At 34.7% G+C, this 22453-nt stretch overlaps 1 protein-coding gene across 1 annotated transcript in view; it reads left to right on the plus strand.

Annotated features, from left to right (window-relative positions):
* LOC110583575 (pleckstrin homology domain interacting protein) overlaps nt 1-22453 on the plus strand; it is a 132964-nt gene that overhangs the window by 16388 nt on the left and 94123 nt on the right. Inside the window, exon 6 of the mRNA XM_044917665.1 lies at nt 17917-18077. Within this exon, the coding sequence (XP_044773600.1) occupies nt 17917-18077 (161 nt within the window). The remainder of the gene's footprint in view (nt 1-17916; nt 18078-22453) is intronic.

A 22453-nucleotide genomic window follows, 5' to 3' on the forward strand; every position in this document is an offset into this window, starting at 1 on the left:
CTAACTGTTGCTGCTTGGAAGGTTATCTCTCTTGCTGGTTTTCTGCAGTTTGTGATATGTCTTGGTGTTGGGGTTTTTTTTTTTTTTTTTTTATCTTGTTTGAGATCCATTGGGTTTCTTGAATCTGTAATGTCTTTTACTGGCATTGGAAAATTCTCAGCCATTATCTTTTAAAATATCATCTTTCTTTCCCCTTTGGGACTCCAGTTGAACAGATGCTAGATTTTCTTACTTAATCTTCTTTATCACCTTCTCTTTTATGATTTGCATCTTTTTGTCTCTGTGACGTATTCTGTTTTGTCTCTGACCTTTCCAAGGGTATCCTGTGTAATATTTGTATGGCAGGCAATCATGGATGATTTTTTTTTTTCCAGCATATGAGTGTCTTAGTTACATAATGACATCTATAGGTAATCTGTATACAAAGAACAACTATTAAAACAAGAAAGGATTTGAGACACTAGAGTATATTTTATGTTTGCACTTAGAAAATTATACTGGGGGCAGTATAGTTTTCTTTAAAGAAGGGGAAGGTAAAATATTATAGGAGCTTCACCTGCACGGAGAAGTTCATCCTCTCTTGAAAAACTGCAGGTCTATGTAGTAAGGGGAATGTGTTGTTATTCTTTCAGCACATTGTCCAGTAGCCCTGTGGTAGCCAATGAAAGTATAAGAATGATTGACAGTAACTTCTCTTAATTTTTGCTATGTGAGTAAATACTGTGTGCCAGGCATTTTCCATTTATTTTTTCTTTTAAAACCTTAAATGGTCTGTAAGAGGAGCTATTCTTACATTATGGAGAAGGAAATGGAGGCATTGAAAGGTTCGGCATCTTGACCAGGGTTACACAATTAGTGCGTCATTAGACCAGACTAACTCCATTTTGCTATGACTTATTTTCAATAAGCTAAACTTAGTTTAGCTTTTAGTAGCTAACTAGAAGCATTTGGCTACTCAAGAAAATTGGTATTAAATCATAATGGTCAGATCAGTAAGTATTGCTGACATGGATATAGGGAATATGGCAAAAAATATCTTTTGAGTTTTATGTTACAGCAGAGAAATGCAACTGGTGTATTTAGGTAACAGAATTAATTACCAAGTAGGTCATTTTTGTACCTCTTTGAAAGACTTAATTTCACTTCTAGGGTTTAAGATAAATGTTTTTTTCTTCCATTCATATTTTCAGGAAAATATTTGTTCTTTATATTTAAAAAAATAACTATTAGAAAGCCAATTTTACCTGCTTTTTTGTATTTGCATATAATTTTTTTTAAGTCACTAAAGCAAAGCTGGACTAATCAAAACAACTCTACTTATATAGTCATAGTTGGTGTCATGTCTTGTCGGTTCCCCTTGGTGTGTGTCTTGAATGTTTTGTCATTGCTACAAAATTGGGTATAGGGTGGTAATGGAAAGAAAAGTTCATCAAGCTTTTTGCTTGCATGGTGATACATTGTGTCATTTCAAGTTACCACAGAGTATGGGTTAGAAGATTTAAAAATATATATATATCTTTTGTTGATTCCTCTTTGCTGTTTTCTCTCTGGCTACCTTTAAAGATTTTCTTTGCTCTTTCCTTGGTGTGTATAGTACTATCAAGTGTCAATGGATGTAAGAAAAAAAAACCTTCTTAACATTTTAGCTTTTCATAAACTATAGATTTAAAAGTTTATACTATAGATTCAGATATTTAAATTTTGACACATTTGAGATACAGGTTTTTTAAAATAAACTTTTAATTTTGGAATAAGAAATTATTTACTAAAAGTTGCACAGACAATTCACAGTTCCTTTATACCCTCTATGCAATTTTTCCTAATGTTATAATCTTAAAACTATAGAACGCACATTGGCACATTATTATTAACTAAATACCAGACCTTTTTAATATCTCACCAAATTTTCCCACTAATTACCTTTTATTGTTCCAGGATCTGATCCAGGTTACCATACTGCATTTAGGGGGTGTTTATTTTTTAATTTGAACTTCCTGTTTTAAACTCAGAGGAATCATTTAGAAGAGTGGGGTGCTAAATTGGATTTTCCTTTCTTAATTTTTTCAGACTACATGCAAACTGTTGTACTTCTCAATTTGAATATCTCACATTTGTCTGAAACTTTAAAACGTGTAAAATAGAATTTCTGACCCTCTGAAACTTGTTATTCCAAGCCTGAGAGTTAGACTTCTTAATTCATATCTTACATTCATTTAGTAAATAAGGCATATGTATTCTGTTCTAGTCTCTTGAATCTGTTTTTCGTTACCACTGCAAGAGCCACATTTTAGGCCTTGGTACTTCTTGCCTGGGGCTCTAACATCATTAATTCACTTATTAAGTAAATATAGAATCTGTATTATACCTGGCACTGGGCTAGGATCTGGAGTTGCAGGATAAACAAGAACATGACCTCTGCTGTCCTAGAATTTATAGACTACTCAATTCCTTGCCGCTAGCCTTATTCCAGTACCCTAGGTAAGATTTAGCTCTAAATCAGGGTTTCATAAGTTCAGCTCTATTTACATTTTGGGCCAGATAATTCTTTGTTGTAGACTAGTGTCCTGTGCGTTGTAGGGTGTTTTATCAGCATCCCTGCCTATACCCAGTAAATGCTGGTAGCACTCCTCACCTCCTGCCCCCTACAACTGTGACCACCAAAAAATGTCTCCAGACATTCCCAAATGTCCCTGGGGCAAAATTGCCTCCAATTGAGAACTCTAAAAGTTCTAAAATGCATATATGATCACGCCATGCCTCCTTTCTATCACTGACTTCAAATAGTCTTAACTGTGTAATGTGGCTCACAAAACTGACCTTTTCCCATCTTTCCCACCTTTTCCTCACCTGTACCTGTGCTAGTTTTGTACAACTCTTTGGCAGTTTTTAACAGCTAAACTCTTTTATCCCTTTGTCTCTGTACATGTTTTATTTCTTTCTGCAATGTCTCTTTTTTGTCTGTTCGCTGAATATCTATTCATCCTTTAAAATTTCAGTGTCCACTTACACTTCTCTCTCCTGTAGCTTTTGTCACATAGTTGTGTCTATTTATTTCTTTTCCTTTTCTGCTATTTTCTTTTCCTTATCACTGTTAGGGCCTGGAGGATAGAGATTATGTTTCATTGCTCTCTATAGACCCAACTCCTCAGCATTAGTAAATATTAAATAAAGAGGAAGTTGGTGATTGATGAACTGGAGTGGGACAAGAAAAGTTCACAGATGGGTAGGGAGTAAAAAATGGAATAGATGGTTGGAAGAAGAGAGAGACTTGGTCCAAGGGTGGCTTTGAATTAAGGCCAAACCCCAGAAACTGTGTGTGTGTTTAAAGATTTTATGAATTTATTTGAGAGAGAGCGTGTGCACTAGCAAGGAGAGGGGCAGAGGGAGAGGAAGAAGCAGACTCTGCTGAGGGGCTCGATCCCAGGACCCTGAGATCATGACCTGAGTCGAAGGCAGACATTCAACCAACTGAGCCACCCGGGCGCCCCTCCCCCAAAAAACTGGTTTTTAAGAAATTAAGGTTTATTAATGAATTGGGTTATCAGTTCATTAACTCAGCATGTTAAAACTCGTGCCTGCATAATATAAGAACCAAGCCTTGAGCATATCTCAGTGCATTTCTTACCCTGTCTTATTTTGGTGTCTGCTTATAAATCCTGTTTTGTATCTCCTAGTCCTTGATGTAAATTGTGAAAATTGAACTGGAATTTCATTCTCAGGGCAGGAGAACGAAAATGTTCAGAAGCTTTCCAGTCCTCTAGAACCTCTTTAATGAGGGGGAAAAAAAGAAAGATCACCCCAATCTGTTATCACTAGCTTCTAACTGATTTTCTATGGAAGAGATACATGAATGTGTATGACGCACATTACTTTCAAAAAAGTAATAATCTCAGGCATTGTCCTTTTTCCAACCTCCTTACCCACATTATGCCTATTTAATTTACTCTGTATTTGCCTACGATAAACAACCCTAGTTCAATAATAAATGACATGGGTGAAGAGACTTAGGTACATTAAAGCTGTTTTTAGGGGCGCCTGGGTGGCTCAGTCGGTTAAGTGTCTTGCCTTCAGCTCAGGTCGTGATTCCAGGGTCCTGGGAGTCTGCTTCTTCCTCTCCCACTCTCTCTGCCTGCTGCTCTGCCTACTTGTGCTTTCTATCTCTCTGTCAAATAAATAAATAAAATCTTTTAAAAAAAAAGCTGTTTTTTAAGATTAAATTTGGAGATTCGTTTAATGCATGTTTATCTTGTGGAAAAGGTTATATATTAAAGCAATCTTTTGCTAATTGCCTATTTGTATTTTTCCTATATTTACCATATTAACAAAGTAACTTTATATCTCCAGGTTTTCCATATCTCATCTTGTTTGTTCATACCTTTGTTTTACTTGTTGCTTCTGTCATTTTACTTGTTTCTGTAGCAAGGCTGCAGTTTTGGTGGGTGGGGATAAGGAGTACTGAGGAAACTGATTCTTAAAAATATGTGTTAAGGAAACAGCTTTGCCTTGAAAAGTAGCCTTACTACACAAGCATCCAGTTGACACTAAGAAGCTTATACATGAAAAGAAGTCTTAGATCTCGTCTACATTTATAGTTTTCTCTGAGAAAACCAGTTTGAACAAAGGCAGCAAAGATTCATTTAAAATTAGATTATAAATCTTGAGTCTGCTTTAGTGGAGATGTGTGGCCTTAGGCAAATTATTTAATGTTTTAGCTTCTCGGCTTCCTCATTTATAAAATGGGGATAATACCTACCATATTTGGTAATTTGGAAACTTAAATAAGATCGTAAAGTGAGGCACAAAAGTAGACTACAATAAATGTTACTTTCTATCCTTCCTATAATTCTCATTTAATGAACTATTTTGTTAATAAATCTTGAGTACTTTTTTGAAGAGAAGGTTCTTATCACTTTTTATTTTCACTGCTATGTTTTGCCACATTTCCAATATTTGACTTATACTGCAGTTGGTAATTTCTTAACATATTTGGCACTGGGCTGAGATCTGGAAGTTACAGGGTTAATTTTTTCTTCATAAGACTATATTTCTTACATGAGCATTACAAATATTGTATATTGTAAATCATAAGATTTAACATATGTAATTTAACATTTGACACATAATTCAGTAAATTATAAGGTTGTAATAATCTGGGGTTTCTTTTCTGTTCATTTATCCTTTGCTTAATATTCTGTTAAGTCTTGTGCCTTTTTTGCCCTCACTCAGTCCATACTTTATCTTTAGTTAGGCAACTGCTCGTCACTCATTCATTTTGACCTATTATTTTCTCAGTAACCGTTTTCTTTCAGAACTCATCTTCTACCATTTACTTCCATTTTTCTAGTCTTAATAGTTTTATAATTTGTGTTGTTTAATCATTTCTGACTTAGCTATATTTTGAGGTTTTTATTTTTTGGTCTTGGCTTCTATATTTTAATCTGTTCCCTGAATGATCTTTATTTACCTTTGTTTTTTTCTATGATACTGTTAAGGGCCTGGAGGATAGAGATTCTTTTTATTTATTTATTTATTTAACATATAATGTATTATTTGTTTCAGGGGTACAGGTCTGTGATTCATCAGTCTTACACAATACACAGCGTCCATCACCCAGCCACCCCATCCCTCCTACCCACCTCCCCTCCAGCAACCCTTCGTTTGTTCCCTGAGATTAAGAGTCTCTTACCGTTAATCTCCCTCTCTGGTTTCATCTTGTATCATTTTTTCCTCTGTTCCCCTATGATCCTCTACCTTGTTTCTTAAATTCCACGTATCAGTGAGATCATATAATGTCTTTCTCTGATTGACTTACTTCTCTTAGCATAATACCCTCTAGTTCCATCCACATTGTTGCAAATGGCAAGATTTCATTTTTTGACACTGCATAATACTCCATTGTATATATATACCACAATTTCTTTATCCATTCATCTGTCGATGGATTATATTTCATTGCTCTTTATGGACCCAGTTCCTCAGCATTAGTAAATATTAAATGAAGAGGCAGTAGATAATTGATGTAATTAATGAATGGGGTGGGACAAGAAAAGTTCAGAATGATATATTTCCATTTGGCAGAGGCTTTTTTAAATTTTATTTATTTGACAGAGAGAGACACAGCAAGAGAGGGAACACAAGCAGGGGGATTTGGGGAAGGGAGAAGCAGGCCTCAGCAGGGAGCTCAACGCAGGGCTCGCTCCCAGGACCCTGGGATCATGACCTGAGCCTAAGGCAGACACCCAAGGACTGAGACACCCAGGCGCCCCAGAGTCTTTTGTTTTTTTAATTCTCTTCTGCTTACTCCCCTCCTTTTCCCAGCCTACTTCCTTCTAAGAACAGGTAGCTATGAGAAACTCCTAAGATGTATCGCATTTTTGTCTTAAGGGAAATAAAGCTAATGTTCATTATACCAAAGTACCAAATTTATAAAATAGACATTATTATTTATATTTTTTCTTTTGCTTAAATTTCAAATTTATGATTGACCAAAAAGGGAAACACTTTGAAGAATGACAGTTTACTTAGGTGAGTTCAAATTGTTGCTCTTGTAGCTGTGTTTTATTTTCTTTTGTAAATAATGAGAGGAAATTCTTTTTAAGGTCATAGTTGTGATGAGAGGTATCCTCTGTGCCCCCTGCCCTCCTGTTGTGATGTGTCTGGCAAACAGTTGCAGTAGTAACTAGGAAGCACTAGTCATTCATTACCCGTTTTAGTTTGTGTCCCCTATTTTTCCAGATTGCTTATTGGGTTTGATGTTGAATTTCATATCTACATAGATGAAGCAAATTATCTTATTTTCTTCATAAAGTCTCTGACTTTTTATTTTGAATTTCTTCAGGGAACCTCTGAAGTTAAGGATTGAATGTCTTCCTAGCCATCTTGAAACTGGGAAGTCCATGATCAGGCTGAGTAGATATTTATATAAACAGAGCAGCAATTTGTTCCGCTCCTTAAGGAAGACACGGGGAAAAATGATCTCCCACAAAAGTCTTTAAAAAAGTAAAAGAAAACCTGTGTTCAGTAAGATTTACTTTTATAACATGAAGATTTGATTCTTTAAGGACAGTCAATATAAATGTTAGTATATATAATATAGTATATATAATACCTTTGAGTTTACAAAACATTTTGTCTTATTTGCTTTTCATAGCAAGATACCCCCACTTTATTGAAGAAACTGAACCTTAAGAGGTAGTGACCAACTCAGTTATCCCTGGTTATTTTTTCCTGATCTTATGCATTTAACTTTATGTCACAATTATTTAGCACCTTTTTGCTTTCTCTGTGAAATTCTTTATGCATTAGTCTTGTACCACCTGTGTCCATTTATTGATTTAAGTATAGGAGCCTTGGAAGTATGCTTCAGAGTGAGAACTTTAGAAAGAATAAAATGTGGTATGTTCTTTATCTCTTACTAGATAAATAATTTGAGAGAAAATCGTTCAGTTCCTTGAGAAAGTCTTAAGAATCTTGTTGGCAAACTGATTAAATTTTTTTCTAAAATGAAAATTTTTTGAACCCTTTGATTTCTTTTGCAAAATCGGCTTTTGCTTTTAATCATATTCCTTCTGATCTGTTCTCATTGTGGATAAAACTGCAGTTGTTTATCCCAAAGCAAATCTTAATATTATTCCCATTTCTTTCTCCTTAAAAACCTTCAACTTACTGTTTTGGGGAAATAGTCCAGAATGCCTGACCATAGCTTAGAAAGCACTCTGCAGTCTGCCCCCTACCTTTCCATCTCTTCTCTCCACGCTTGCCTCTCTGTGCTGTGTGTGCTAGCCATACCTGGCTTCCTTATGTAGCTTGAGTACTGTGTTTACAGCCTCAGACCATTGCGCATGCTCTTGCCTCAACCTACAGTATGCTCCCTCCCACCAACATTCTTTGGCTGTTCCATTTTTCAGGTCTTAGTTTTTTCAGAAAAGCTTGACTCGCTGATAACCAATCCCTCCTTCCCCTGCCATATATTTAGGACCCTCTGCTGTATATTTCAAGATTTTTCTGAACCCTTTTTTTTTTGCTGACATTTCTTATTGTAAGTCCTTGTTTCGTGTCTGTCTTCCCTGCAAGACTGCAGTCTCCATGAGGGTAAGTACTGTGTCTTTTCTTTTTCTTTGTTACATCCCTTAGTTCATTGGCCCATGTAGGTGCTGTATAAATGTTTGTGTTGATTTAAAATTTGTTACATTTGTTAAAATTTGTTAAAATTGAATGATTAAAATGTTTGGCATAAAACTACATAACTTTTAAAGAATGAATTTTTATTAAAATTATTATAAAAACATTTTCAAACTGATAATATTCTACCATTGTATTATTTTCTGATTGAAGTAGTATCAGACTAGTTTCCAAGAAAGAAAAGAGGAGGAAGAATAATACAAATCATTTTACAGTTCTAGTAAATTACAGTCCTAGTAATTCTGATGTCTGTGTTTTGGGGTTTGTTTAGTATGTGCTTGTTACATACTTGGTTCATGAGATTTTTTGCTTTAACTCTTGGAATCATCTCTTTACTTTCTGTATTTTATTTCAGTATTTGAGTTCTCCTTTTTAGATCTTATTTATCTTTGTAATATCCACTAAATCTTAAAAACATGATGTCTTTCATACAAGAGGTACAACTAAACACCAAATTGACTGTGTAGAGATTTGGAAGGTAGTTACTGTGCATTCTAATTATTTTAGTTACAATGGTAAAATAGAGAAGCTCTCATGGGTGCTGTTGCTCAGGTGATTATTTCCCTTTTCTGTTCTCTCTTGCCTTCCCTCTTTTTTGTGGACAAAACCTATTCATAGGATTATCCTTCTAATGTCGCCACCCCCTGCTACTTTAACTAAAGTTTGGAATTTTGTTCATTATAGTAATGGTGATTTATTTGTCTTGTTCTTGTGGTGTTTGGTTGCTAGTTATTGGTACAAGATGACATAAAGACCTGATGATGGTGTAGAAATAAACCAGTCTGTGTTGAATTATTTCCCATATTATCTCTGGCCCTCAAATTATGAATATTTGGTTGTTAATTCCTACTCATGTCTATGTTAGTAACCTCAGGAGAATTATTGCAGTAAGCTTTTCAGTTGTGGCTCTATAGTAAGTTAAACGTTAAAAATTCCTTCTTAGGTGATTCCTTCCCAAATAAAATTGAACCTACACAATCTTTGATATATTTCTCTTTTACTTTAAAAATTTAATGGGATAGCTTTTAGAAGCAAAACTTATAAACAAAATTGATGGCACTTTGTATTATTTTATGGCTTTTGAACCAAACCAGATGTGAATTCTTTGTAGGTTATCATTCAATCCATTGTCAGATTGGCAATATACTTAGTCTTGACGGTTTCTTTTTTTTATGATTAAATAAATTTAAATTCCTTGCATCTTTATCCCTGGGCTTGTTTTTCTCAGTCTTTGAATTTAAGTTAATCTCTTTAGACAGTTTAGATTTTTCATATTGCTCTTTTGAGTTCCTTCAGGTAGACTGAGCTATATTTTGAATGAATAGATGCTCAGTAGAGAAAACTTGGAAAACAGAGAACAGCTCAAAAATCAGTTAGTCTCTCTGGTTATCTGCTAATAATACTTTGGCATATTTCCTTTCAGTCTTTTTTTCTAATATCTGTCTACCTAGTAAGAGTGTACTCTTGGGATCAGACTGCCTGAATTCAACCCTTGGGCTTCACCTCTGGGAAAGTTACATTTTGTCTTTCAGTTTCCTAACTGGTAAGGAATATCCGCTTACTGGGGATAATAGTAGTACCTACCTTAAAAGATGGGTGAAACTAAATGAAAATATATATAAAGTCCCTGGCATGTACTAAAGCACTCAGTAATATTAGCCATTATTTTTCAAACCTGCTACACAGCATAATAGTGTTCAGTAGTCATTTTTCTCAAGGTATTGTGTGGTATTTTGACATTTACCCACATTGTCATTTGAAGCAGATAAGACTTTTTCTACTATTGGATTCTTGAAGTCCTTCTAGTAAGACCTTCTCTAGCTATAAGCCCTGGTGTCTTTTTCCTCTTCATACTTTTCCTCTCCAAATACCTTTTTCTCAAGGTATTTGATTCCTGGCTTTAGCATAAATTTTTTAGAAATTTATATGGCTATTTTTTGTGACCCCATAGCTTTTCATTAGAACATTTATGTGGGTCTTTAAAATGAATAAAATTTTATGTAATTTTATGCCTTATCAAATACCTTACACTGCACAATACATTTATCTAATGGAACATTTGAAATCGCCAACACCACATGTAGGCAACTTTTTGGACTTGGGATGAACTTGGAAGGTCATTTCTGTAGAAATTGTCCTCTGAGTGTCTGGTCGTGAATCTGGCATTTTTGTGTTGGGAAAACTAATTATCGTCAAGCAATAAAGCAGTTTGGAATTTGTTTTCATGTGGTCTTGCTTACATGTTTATTACCAGTTTTGTAGTTCACTCAAGTTTAGTTTTATACGGTTCCAAACTCTTGTTGTATAGTTATGAGTTACTAATTTTACATTTAGAAAGCCTTTATTAATACAGATCATGGAGATTAAAATGAAATCTAGGTACTGATTATCCAGAATTTACTCTTTTCTTTTCTTTTTTTTTTTTTAAAGATTTTATTTATTTATTTGACAGAGAAAGACACAGCGAGAGAGGGAACACAAACGGGGAGTGGGAGAGGGAGAAACAGACTCCCCGCCGAGCAGGGAGCCCGATACGGGACTCGATCCCGGGACTCCAGGATCATGACCTGAGCCGAAGGCAGTCGCTTAACCAACTGAGCCACCCAGGCGCCCAGAATTTACTCTTTTCTACTTTAATTTAGGAACTGTTTTTGTGGTGGTTAATTATGAATTATAACTACCTTTGCATTTTATTTACAGAAACTCTGGGAGCTTTCCAAGGTTTTTTTTTGTTAACCAGAATTACAGAATCGAATTAGTCAAAATATAGTATAAAATGATTTTAACAAAAATCAGTTAAAATAATCTTCCTAATAAATACTCTGATTTTTTAAATCTGAGTACCTCTTTTTCTGTATAAGAAAAGAGCCCAAGTTATACTGAGATACCTGCTGAGTTACATTGTCTTTGCTTCTTCATCTACTCTTTCTGTTGTCACACATAATTAATTTTTTGGGTTTTGGAATCTACAGCCACATGTTTCTCCTTGCATTCATTATGCCACCAGCAGGGCTCTACTTTCATGAGCTGGCAGAAGTTGCAAACATTAGTTCTGGTGCCTTCCAGGTTAGATTGTTAAGGGAAGACAGCTTTCCTTCACTGGAGTAGACATTGTATAGCATTTAAAAACCAAACAAAAAACCTCTGCATTTTTGTTAATTCATAGTAATTTATATTTTTTTTCCAACTCATCTTTTTTAGCAGTGGTTAATTTTTATCTTGGATAATTTATTGCGATTGCAGCACATATTCTTGTCCATTTTATGAAGTACTTAGCAGAAGGAGAAGAAATTCTAAACATTTTGAGGGAAGTGATAGTATTTCTGCTTAGTTCTTTTTTGTTTGTAGAGATTTTATCATGTATTTTTCCAGTGTCCTCAAAATTATATCTACTGAGGTTTTTGCAGATGCTCTTTCTTGGCAGCTACCCATTTTTTTCTTAAAAAACTTGGTTCAGGTAGTACAGGTTTGTATACAGATTTCCCATGAAGTTGGTTCAGATGGTACAAATTTGTATAGTGAGGAAAACTAATGTAATTCTGGTTATATTTATCTTTTTCTAAAATCATCTGTATTGAAAACTTGGTCCTAGCTATAGGAAGAAAGCATCATGTTCCTAGATAGAAAGATGTCAGTTATTTATAAGTGAATGAAATTAACCTTATATTTCCAAAAAATTTATTTTTTTTAACTTCTCAGTGATCCTCAAAGTAGATAATAATGAAGACTGAGACTATTTAAAAATGGACGCATAATGATGAAGAATAGCCAGATAAATATTGAAACATCATTAGTTATAAAATTAAAATTTTGTACTGGCATATAAATAGACATGAGGTCAGTGATCTAAAACAGAAATAAATACATAAGATAATTTAATCACAATTTAATGGGATAGAGAAGGATTAGTAGATGAAAAGTCTGGAACAAATGGTTACTTGGGAGAGAAAAAATATCTTTAGAGATTCACCCCAATATATACTAAAACTCCAGATAAATGAAGGAGGTAAGTGAGAACTTTAAGCCACAGGAAAGTAAAAGAAAATGTAAGTGGATATTTATTGTACTGTTGGCTGGTTAGGACTCTTCATATTAAATCAGTAAAAGAAGTTATTTTAGGGCGCCTGGGTGGCTCAATTGGTTAAGCGACTGCCTTCGGCTCAGGTCATGATCCTGGAGTCCCGGGATCGAGTCCCGCATTGGGCTCCCTGCTCGGCGGGGAGCCTGCTTCTCCCTCTAACCCTCCCCCCTCTCATGTACTCTCTCTCTCTCTCTCATTCTCGCTCTCTCAAATAAATAAATCTTTAAAAAAAAAAAAGTTATTTTAAAAAGGAAAGATATTGAAAGAATGGACTAAACTTTGTGAAATTGTGAGCTGTCAAAGAACAGCATTAATATGAAAGTCGAGTATATCGTGGAAAATGTTTCTAGAAATATAACTAGGGGCGCCTGGGTGGCTCAGTCAGTTAAGCATCGGCCTTCAGCTCAGGTCATGATCTCAGGGTACTGGGATCAAGTCCCGCATCAGGCTCGCTCCTCAGCGGGGAGTCTGCCCCTCCCTCTGCCCCTGCCCCCCCCCCCCCGGCTTGTGCTCTCTGTGCGCGCTCTCTCTGATAAATAAAATCTTAAAAAAAAAGAAATATAACTAGAGAAATTAAAGTCTAGAGAGAAAGAGAAACTTGCTTAAAGTCCCCACACTATCAGGTTTGAACACAAGTCTGTTAAACTTAGAGGCTAACTCTTATTTCATTAAGGAATACAGCATAGCTGTTAAAATGCTGTTTATGAGGGAAATCTTTGTAAAATTTTGAAAGTGACTGATAGAATTATGGATTTTTCTTCTTTCATTTATGTTATTTTCTACACTGAGTACACATTAATTAGTGTTATGATTAGAAAAAAGAAGTCTTGAAAAATAAGTATAAACTGGGGAAAAGTGACTGGGGGGGGGATTTGATTTATTGTCCTTATACCTAGAGAAGTAATGGATATAAATCCACTGGTTAGATATGTATGTAGTTATATCTAACATTAAGAAATTGTGGGCCTTTTGTTTATCTCTAATAGTTCTGTAGACTTGTGCATATAGTCCCCACAGTATCAGGTTTGAACACAAGTTTCAGAGACTGTTTTGAATGATTTGCTACAGATGACAGTTTTCATCATTTTGTTCCTTTTCTCTCTTCAAATTTTATTTATTTTCACCTTTTTTTTTTTTTAAGATTTTATTTATTTGAGAGAGAGAGCACATACGCGCGAGCAGGGGGAGGAGCAGAGGGAGAGGGACAAGCACCCTCCGTGTTGAGCACTGGCTCACTCCTTAACCTGGAGATCATGACCTGAGCCAAAATCAAGAGTCGGTCACTTAACCGACTGAGACACCCAGGCACCCCTCTTGATATTTTAAAGAGACTGATATTTCAAATGGTTAACAGTGATTTCTGGAATGTTTATCTTATTTACTGTTCTATTTACTAGGAAATTGAGTAAAATATGTTTACTTTTCTCTTTCCCTCCAGATTAAATCTGTTTAGCAGAGCAGTTGAAATGAACTATTTAGGGAGATTCTGGATATATAATCTGTTTGATAAATTCTCCATTTTTGTTTTATTCCTTAAACTGAATTGTTTTATTATCTGTGTAATTTATTCATTAAATTCCCCAAATACATACTGATCATCTCCTGAGTGCCAGCCATCAGTGTCAGCTTTGAGGTAATATAAGGACAAAAAAGACAAAATCTGGTACATAAGGAGCTTATTATATAAGTTGGGGGGGGTGGGCAGGAAATAAACAGTTGAACATACGAACAAATAAACATATAGCATCAGTTGATAAGTGATGGGAAAAGAACAAATAGCTAAATAAAGGGGGGCCAGGAGTTATAGGTGGTGGTAGGGAATGAGTTGCAATTTTCAGTGAACTGATCAGGTTAGGCTTCACTGAGAAGTGACAGAAATCTGAGAAAAGACTTGGGAGAAGATCAAGTAATTAGCTATATGTGGGGACAGTATTCTAGCCAAAGGGAACAACCAGTGCAGAGACCCGACGTTAGGAACATTCCTCCTGTGTGGGGAGAATAGGGGGAGATTAGAGTGGCTGGAGCAGACTGAGTAAAGGGTCTCAAGTAGCAAGTGAATTTGGAGAGGTGATGAGAGACAAGATTATGCATGGTCTTGGTAGGCTTGATGTGTAAGGAATTTGGTATTTATTCTGAATGAAATGAAGAACATTATAGTTTTGAGCACAGGAGTGATGTTACAAGGTAACCGGTTAGGTTTCTTCTGAAATTCACTACAGTCTTATTAGCTGAGGTGACATTTTAACTGGCCTTAGAGAGTAAGAAAGAATTTGCCAAGTGAAGGAAGATAGAAATTTGCTTTGGCAGGCTTAATTTAAGAATATTTCTCATCACCATACTTAGGAAAATAAAAGTACTTTCAAACCAAGTCCTATATGCTACTACTTTCAAACCAAGTCCTATATGCTACTTGATTTAAGATTAAAACTGTAATAATGTCATATAAGGAACTTATTTCTTTGTGACTCCTTAGACCTGTTTAACCATGCTCATTTTAAAAATTGGTGTTCTAGTTTAATAAAATTTAAGGAGTTTCTGTAATCCAAGAGACATTTCCTTTTTACGAAAAAATCCAATTAGTCTATTAATAGTTTCTTTAGAAAGTGAATAATTGCCATTTGCCTTTCTGCCATAAAACTATAGATTAAATTGAACCATCTTGTGTATCTTATTAACTAAGATTCATTTATATACTTTTTAGTTTAAAAGGTTCTACACTCAGTTGGGGGAAAAATGAATAAGACAGAATTTCTTTCCTTAGAGTATTTAAGATCTGGTGGTAAGGGAGATAGACACTATGCAAAGGGTATAGTAAAAGAAAATATGAATTTTTGAATTGGAGTCCTAGAACATCCTCCTCTCTACCTTTGTAAAAATTCTCTACCTATTTGATCTGGTTGGGCCTACAAATTCAGCCTCCTCAGGTTAACTTGAACTATCGAACCATACTTACATTTCCTCTCTAACTCCCTCTATCAAGTTTGTCCAGCAAGTTATTACCTGCAAATTCTACATTCTGTTCTCGGTAGATTATCTTTTAGTTATTGTTACACAAGTTTGTAATTTGTCTAAGTCAAGGACTTGGGCTAGGATAGAGTCATAGTATAGATATTCAGTAGTTAATTGGTAGCCAAGCATAACAAAAGGTAGTATAGAATTACAGTTTCAACTATAAATATATTTCAAATAATGTTTCTGGAAAGTTTTATTTGAAAAGCTGACTATAAAGTAGCTTTTTGAAAGGGATATTCTTTTTTTTTTTAGTTGACTCCTAAAATAAAAATAAAGATTTAAACCCAGTTTAGAAAGACTCAGAAAAAAAAAGAAAAAAACTATGTTTAAGAGAGCAGCCAAGATGCCCTTCAAGAGATGAATGGATAAAGAAGATGTGGTCCATATATACAATGGAATATTACTCAGCCATCAGAAAGGATGAATACCCAACTTTTACATCAACATGGATGGGACTGGAGGAGATTATGCTAAGTGAAATAAGTCAAGCAGAGAAAATCAATTATCATATGGTTTCACTTATTTGTGGAACATAAGGAATAACATGGAGGACATTAGGAGAAGGAAGAGAAAAATGAAGGGGGGAAAATCGGAGTGGGAGAACGAACTGTGAGAGACTATGGACTCTGAGAAACAAACTGAGGGTTTTAGAGGGGCGAGGGGTGGGGGGTGGGTTAGCCCGGTGATGGGTATTAAGGAGGGCACGTACTGCATGGAGCACTGGGTGTTATACGAAAACAATAGATCATGGATCACCACATCAAAAACCAATGATGTTGTATGGTGACTAACATAACATAATAAAATTAAATTAAAAAAAGAGCAGCAACATTTCTCTTTTTCTTTACTTATTTTTTGCTTAGAAAATACTTCATCAACTCCAATTATTAAATGGTCTTTATAATGAATTTATATTTAAAAATTTTGACATATATGCATGTACTTGATCATTAAAATAATAGTTTTGATGTAATTATTTCTAGTAATCATTTTTATACCTGAACAGTATTAAATGTCTTAAAAAATTTGTCATTTTGAGAATTTTGTAAATTTATGATGGAGGGAATTAACTACATCTTGGTAACACTGTCAACATTTGTGTTATTTGTCATCACTTAATTTCTTACAGGATAGACAGGTGAGTCTGAGATATCATGGATCCTTAGTGTTTGGATAGGATCCTTAGTGTTTGGATAAGTTCTCCTTTGGCAAGACAATTGATGTCTGTGGGTTTGTGTGATTCTTTCTCTATATCAGTTTGGAACCAAAGCACCAGAGGATGTCTTTTACCAGGCTATTTCTGTGCATAAGGAAAAATGTATCAGGTTTGCTAGAAACTTAGTAAATCACTGCTACTGTGTGACCAGCTTAAGCCTAAATATGGTAATTTACAACTGTCAAAGCTTATCTCAGATATTCCCAGATGTTAAAAATAAATTGTAGTATAGAATTTATGTGGTAACAGCAAAGAGGTATATTATATTAGAATATAAAATAATTGATATAGTAAAAGAACATGTAAATATAATGTAATTATTCCTTGAAATGTAATGCAGAGCATTTTTCTACATTTCTCTTCACAAGTCCCCAAGATTTTTTTTTTTGTTTTTAAATACAATGTGAGCCAAACACTTACTGTTCATGAATAAAATAATAAATACTGAGATTTTTTATGTTATACCAAGATACTTGTATTTCATCAACTTTAGGACATAATTGCTGGGTTCTAAATCTAGGTTAAATAGTATTTTGTATATATATTTAAAATTTGGGGGGGACTAAATTCAAGTGAGAAGCTGCAGTGCTTACTATGCAAAGTAGATGGCAGTCACAGTCAGAAAAAAGCCTTATATTAAAAGTAATTTTGAAAAGTATATTAAAAGGAATCTGTAAGTGAATAATGAGCCTGCATATCAGTCAGCATATATTTATTGAGCACCTTCTTCGTCTGTAATTATCAGAATAGAGAATACGTACAGTGGTAATTCAGATAGAAGAGAACATTTTGGGCTGAAGTCAGCTCATCAGGCTCTGGACAGAAGATAAATTTCAGTCATATCTTGAAAGATGGTTAAAATGGATGAGTTGACAAAGAAGAGCTAATAGGTTCTAGAGAAGGAATCATCATACAGGTGTTTGGCAAGATCCCCAGTTTAATTACTTTTTAAAATAATGCAATGGATTATTCCTTTCACTTCATTTGTGCAGTTTTTTTAAAACATTATTTGGTGTGTCAAATTTAGTGTGTTCAGGAATTGCTGGTTGATGAAAAGTAGAAATTGCTGGATCCAGTTTTAACTGCTTTTGTCAGAAAATATATCTCATGGGGGCATTTTAAAGAAATAATATATAAAATGCTTTTGGTTTTTTAGGAGTACTAGCCAGAGAGTAAAGAAGTCTAAATTTTAATCCTAGTTTCGTGTTTTACTTACTTTGTGACTTTAGACAGTCATATAAACTGACTTTGCTTATTTGTAAAATTAGCATAATAGTGCCTGACTTAATTCTGGTAAAACTCAGAGCCATATACATTAGAAAGCATCTCTGTTTTTACCAACATTTGAGAAGTTGGAATATGTGAATTTTGAAGAGATGATAATTAAGAAAATTAATTTCTGAACTGTACTCATTTCTCTTGGTAGCGGATACTTTGTTTTCACGGAAGCTGAATGGGAAATACAGGCTTGAACGACTTGTTCCCACGGCAGTATATCAGCACATGAAAATGCATAAACGAATTCTTGGACACTTGTCATCTGTGTACTGTGTAACTTTTGATCGAACTGGCAGACGGATATTTACTGTAAGTATATTTTGAAGTATGATCTTAATTCATATATGGCATTGAAGAAACATTGCTTATAGTTGAACTTGAAACAACTTTTTTTTTTCTTCTAATGAAAAACTGGATATTCAGGTAATTTAGCTTAGTATAATAAAAGATTTTATTTGAACTTTGGAAAGTTCCTAAAGGACATGTAGTACAGGCACAGCTATATGATGGTGCTACATTATGGATAAGTGTAATTCCCAACATTATATCAAATAAGCCATTTAACATTTTATAAAAATATCATATAATAATTTAAATTACATACCAGGGGCTTTTCGAAAGTGTGTTAAGCAAATTAGAGGAGATTATTAAATGTAACTTTTTATATTATCCTTAGCACCTCATTCTTCAGTATATTTGATCTTGTGTTTAAAGAGGTTCTTTGGGCTTATTTGCTGTTGTTTCTTTTAACTTGTTAAATGGAGAAAAGCGGAGCTTTTCAGCTTTAACTGAGAAAATTACTTTTGGAAATATTTCTATTTATTTTTAGATACATTAACTATTACATACACTAAGGGTGGTAGTTACTATACAGTTCTTGTACTTATATTACTACCCTTTGGGCTAAAGGTATGCATTCATTCATAGAGTCCTTAATTTTCTTTGAAGTAAGCCACTGGGTAATGGAAGTTAAAATGGAAATTCCTATCTCTGTCTTTGGAGAGCAGCTGCAAATTTTACATGTTGGGTACAATTACAGATTCCTCTTTTAAGTAAATATGCTTGTAAACTGAGATTTATTTATATCTACTTCTCTACCCATGTACCCAGTCACCTGTAAAATAGCTTAAACAGCAGGATGTGGGAAAGGATTTCCATACATATCTTTTGGCTCTCATCCACTCAGGCATTTGCAGATCATTTCTTAGATTAGTATTCTCCTCTTTCACCTTCTCTTTTATCTCCATTGTTCTCTATGAAGCAAAATAAAAGTGAAATTCTGATTGATCATGATTTTCAGAGTGGAGAACAGATATCTATATATTTGCTAAAGTCCTTGCTATATCTATAACAGTAATTTGTTTTCAAATGGTAATGGAAAATTACATTTAGCTTTTTCAAGTTCAGTATACCAATATTTAAATTCAGTTCTCAAAACAAAGTAAATTTGGTATTTGTAATGTTTAAAAGAATCTTTCAAAAATAGTAATAGACTGAAATAACAAGAAAAAAGTATTACATTCTGTTTGTCCTTCATTTTGGTGTGTATAAAGTTATGCCTTTGCATTGAGGTTATAAAAATATATAACTTACTTAATTTTTGATGTTAGTAAAGTATCTTGTGGGGATTCTCTTTTTAAAAATGATAGGATGATAAGTATTTGTTTCTTGTACTTTATGAAGCATTATGTGTGTTTTGATTTGAATTAGATACATAATCTCCTAGAATTTTTTTTGAGGGAAAATGCAGTGAAATAATGTGCTGTTGCTATTTCCTGAGTTTAGTAGAGTGGTAGATAAGGAGTTGGAAGAGCAGCACTTTGAACCAGGGGATAGCAAACTACTGTGGCTCAAAGCCAGCCTTCAGCCTGTTTTTGTAAATAAAATTTTATTCAAACAAAGGCATGCTTAGTTGTTTTGTATGTATTGCCTATGGTTGCTTTTGCGCTACCAAACGGAGAGTTGAATAATTATGACAGAGACTGGCACATGTGAGTATTTATGACTGCAAAGTCTAAGATAATCTGGCCCTGTACAGAAAAAAATCTGCATGCAGCCCCTGTTCTAGACAGTTAATTCCTACTTTTAAGAATATTTGATTTGGAGAAAAGGAATGACATGGGAAGAAGCAGCTGTTTTCTGAATATTTTTCTTTAGTTGAAGACACATACTTAAAGGGAAGAAAATTATCTCCATATTATTTTATATAGGTCTTACCAGAGTCTAAAATTGTTTAGGTTTTATGTATGTGATATTATTTGCTAACTGGGCCAAACTCATAGTCTTATTTGTAATTTTTTACTGCTGATTTGCAGTTGTAGATTCCAGAATGTTACCATGTGATAAGAAATGCATAGATATGAAAAGTACTGCTATTTATAAGATTTCCTTGTATTTTTATGGTTATCTCAAGTGGCAATAGGAAACCTATGTGTTCACTGTTCATATTAACTTCATGAAGTGGGATGGCTGCTGGGTGTTCCTTCATTCCACTGGAAACACACTAGCCACTGACTAATGTTTTGAAAATCAGTCTTGAAAACTGATGGGATAAAGCTTTAGGATAGTAGATCATGATTGACTAATGAGCGATTTCTGTGAGAGAGCACACTGTTGTTATTTATTGGAATAACAGTTCAGTAATAGATCAACCAGTTTTTCCTTTTTATGTAATTGGTATCTTAAGACCTTTCACATTCCTAAAGTTCTCGTGTAGATGTATTTGCATTTTTGTTAAAGGGACAGATTCTCTTGAGTCTTTCTGAGTAGACATAGCTAGAGGCAGTATGGATAGCACTGTGTTTAAGAGCATCAGCTTTGGCATTAGGTGGCTCTTAGTTCAGCTCACAGCTTTATCACTTCCTAGCAGTGCAATTTGGACACATCACCTCACCACTTTAATCTCCAGTTTTTTCAACTCTTAAAAGGGGGGGAAGGGAAATAATAATAGTACCAACCCCACAAGATTTTTGTATGACTTCATGAATGAAATAATGCATGTAATTAGTATAGATCAAGATCTACAGTAAGCAGTCACTAAGTTTTACCTCCTGCTGTAGATTATATAGATAGATTTAAATAAATTTTATCCATCTTGTTTCTTACTCAACTAAAATCTTATTTACAAATTCTATACAAGATCCAAAATCAAGTTCTTGTAATTGATAAATGAAATTATATACTAGGACAATTGACAAATATTTTGTACTAGAATATTTTAATGGATTTTTCCCAGTAGAATAATGAGAGGAATCCAGGGAGAAGATAGCATGATTACTGAGTCAGACTTGCTTCCTAGTTCTTAGTTTTTAAATTTTTTTTACTTGATTTTAGAATCACTGCCTCAAATAATATTTACCAAAGAAAAGCAGAGTTAGGGGCATCTGGGTGGCTCAGTCGTTAAGCGTCTGCCTTTGGCTCAGGTCAGGATCCCAGGGTCCTGGGATCGAGCCCCGCATTGGGCTGCCTGCTCGGCGGGAAGCCTGCTTCTCCCTCTGCCACTTCCCCTGCTTGTGTTCCCTCTCTCGCTGTGTCTCTCTCTTCAAATAAATAAATAAAATCTTTAAAAAAAACAGAAAAGCAGAGTTAATGAATTCTCTCAGGAGGAAGCCATTCACTCATAATACAAAAAAAAGTATATTGAGGGCCATATAAAAAGATCCCCCGCCCTTTTTAAAAGATTTATTTATTTGAGAGTTAGTGAGTGGAGGGGAGGGGCAGAGGGAGAGAGAGAATTTCATGCAGGCTCCCCACTGAGCCAGAACCTGGCACAGGTTTCAATCCCACGATCTTGAGATCATGACCCGAGTGGAAATCAAGAGTCAGACGCCCAACTGACCGAGCCACCCAGGTGCCACTGCCCCTTTATAGGGGGGGAAAAAAAAGTGTCTTTTCAAATTAAGGCAAAAGAACATACAATATTTCCATAAATGCTCTAAGTTATAACTAGTCACTCTTCTAGACACTTAGGATCTAGAAATGAAAGACAAAGTATCTGTCGCTGGAGAGTTCACAGATTGTCAACAGACAATATTGCTACAGCTGATAAGAAGCTTGAATGAGGCTATATAAAATACTGAAGTATCATAGAAGTGTCTAATTCAGTGTGTTGTAGGAGATGGTAAGGGAAACTTACTAGAACTGACACCTCAGCTGAGTTTAGCTGGATATTGCAGACTTAGGGAATTTAAACCTTGGAAGAATATAACATGCAGTTGTATATTATTAGATATGGCAGAGAGTAAATATGGATTATCGTTTAAGCAAGAGCTAGCGGTATTAGTGGGGGACAGAATCATCAAGATCCTTTTGTTGATGTATGAAGGGGAGTGGGTTTCTTTCCTGAAGGCAATGGAGAGAAAATGACAAATTTAGACAGAAGAGTGAGTATAATTTCTCTTTTTAACAGTCCCTTTGGCATTATTGTTAAGGATGGATTGAAACTAAGACTATATATAGAGGAATTGATGAAAAGGTTCTGTCAGTGATCCATGAAAGAAATCATCATGACTTGAACAGAGTCAGAGTGAAAATAGGGATGGAATTAATAGATTAAAAATAGAATCTCTAGGATTTAAGGGTTTCATTTGAATGTAGGGAAGAATTGAGAAAGAAGAGTATGGGATCACATGTTTTTAAACTCTGTGACTGGTTAGAAAGCCCTGTCATTTACTGTGGTGTAGGGA

Source organism: Neomonachus schauinslandi, chromosome 8 (genome assembly GCF_002201575.2).
Source record: "Neomonachus schauinslandi chromosome 8, ASM220157v2, whole genome shotgun sequence".
NCBI lineage: Eukaryota > Metazoa > Chordata > Mammalia > Carnivora > Phocidae > Neomonachus > Neomonachus schauinslandi.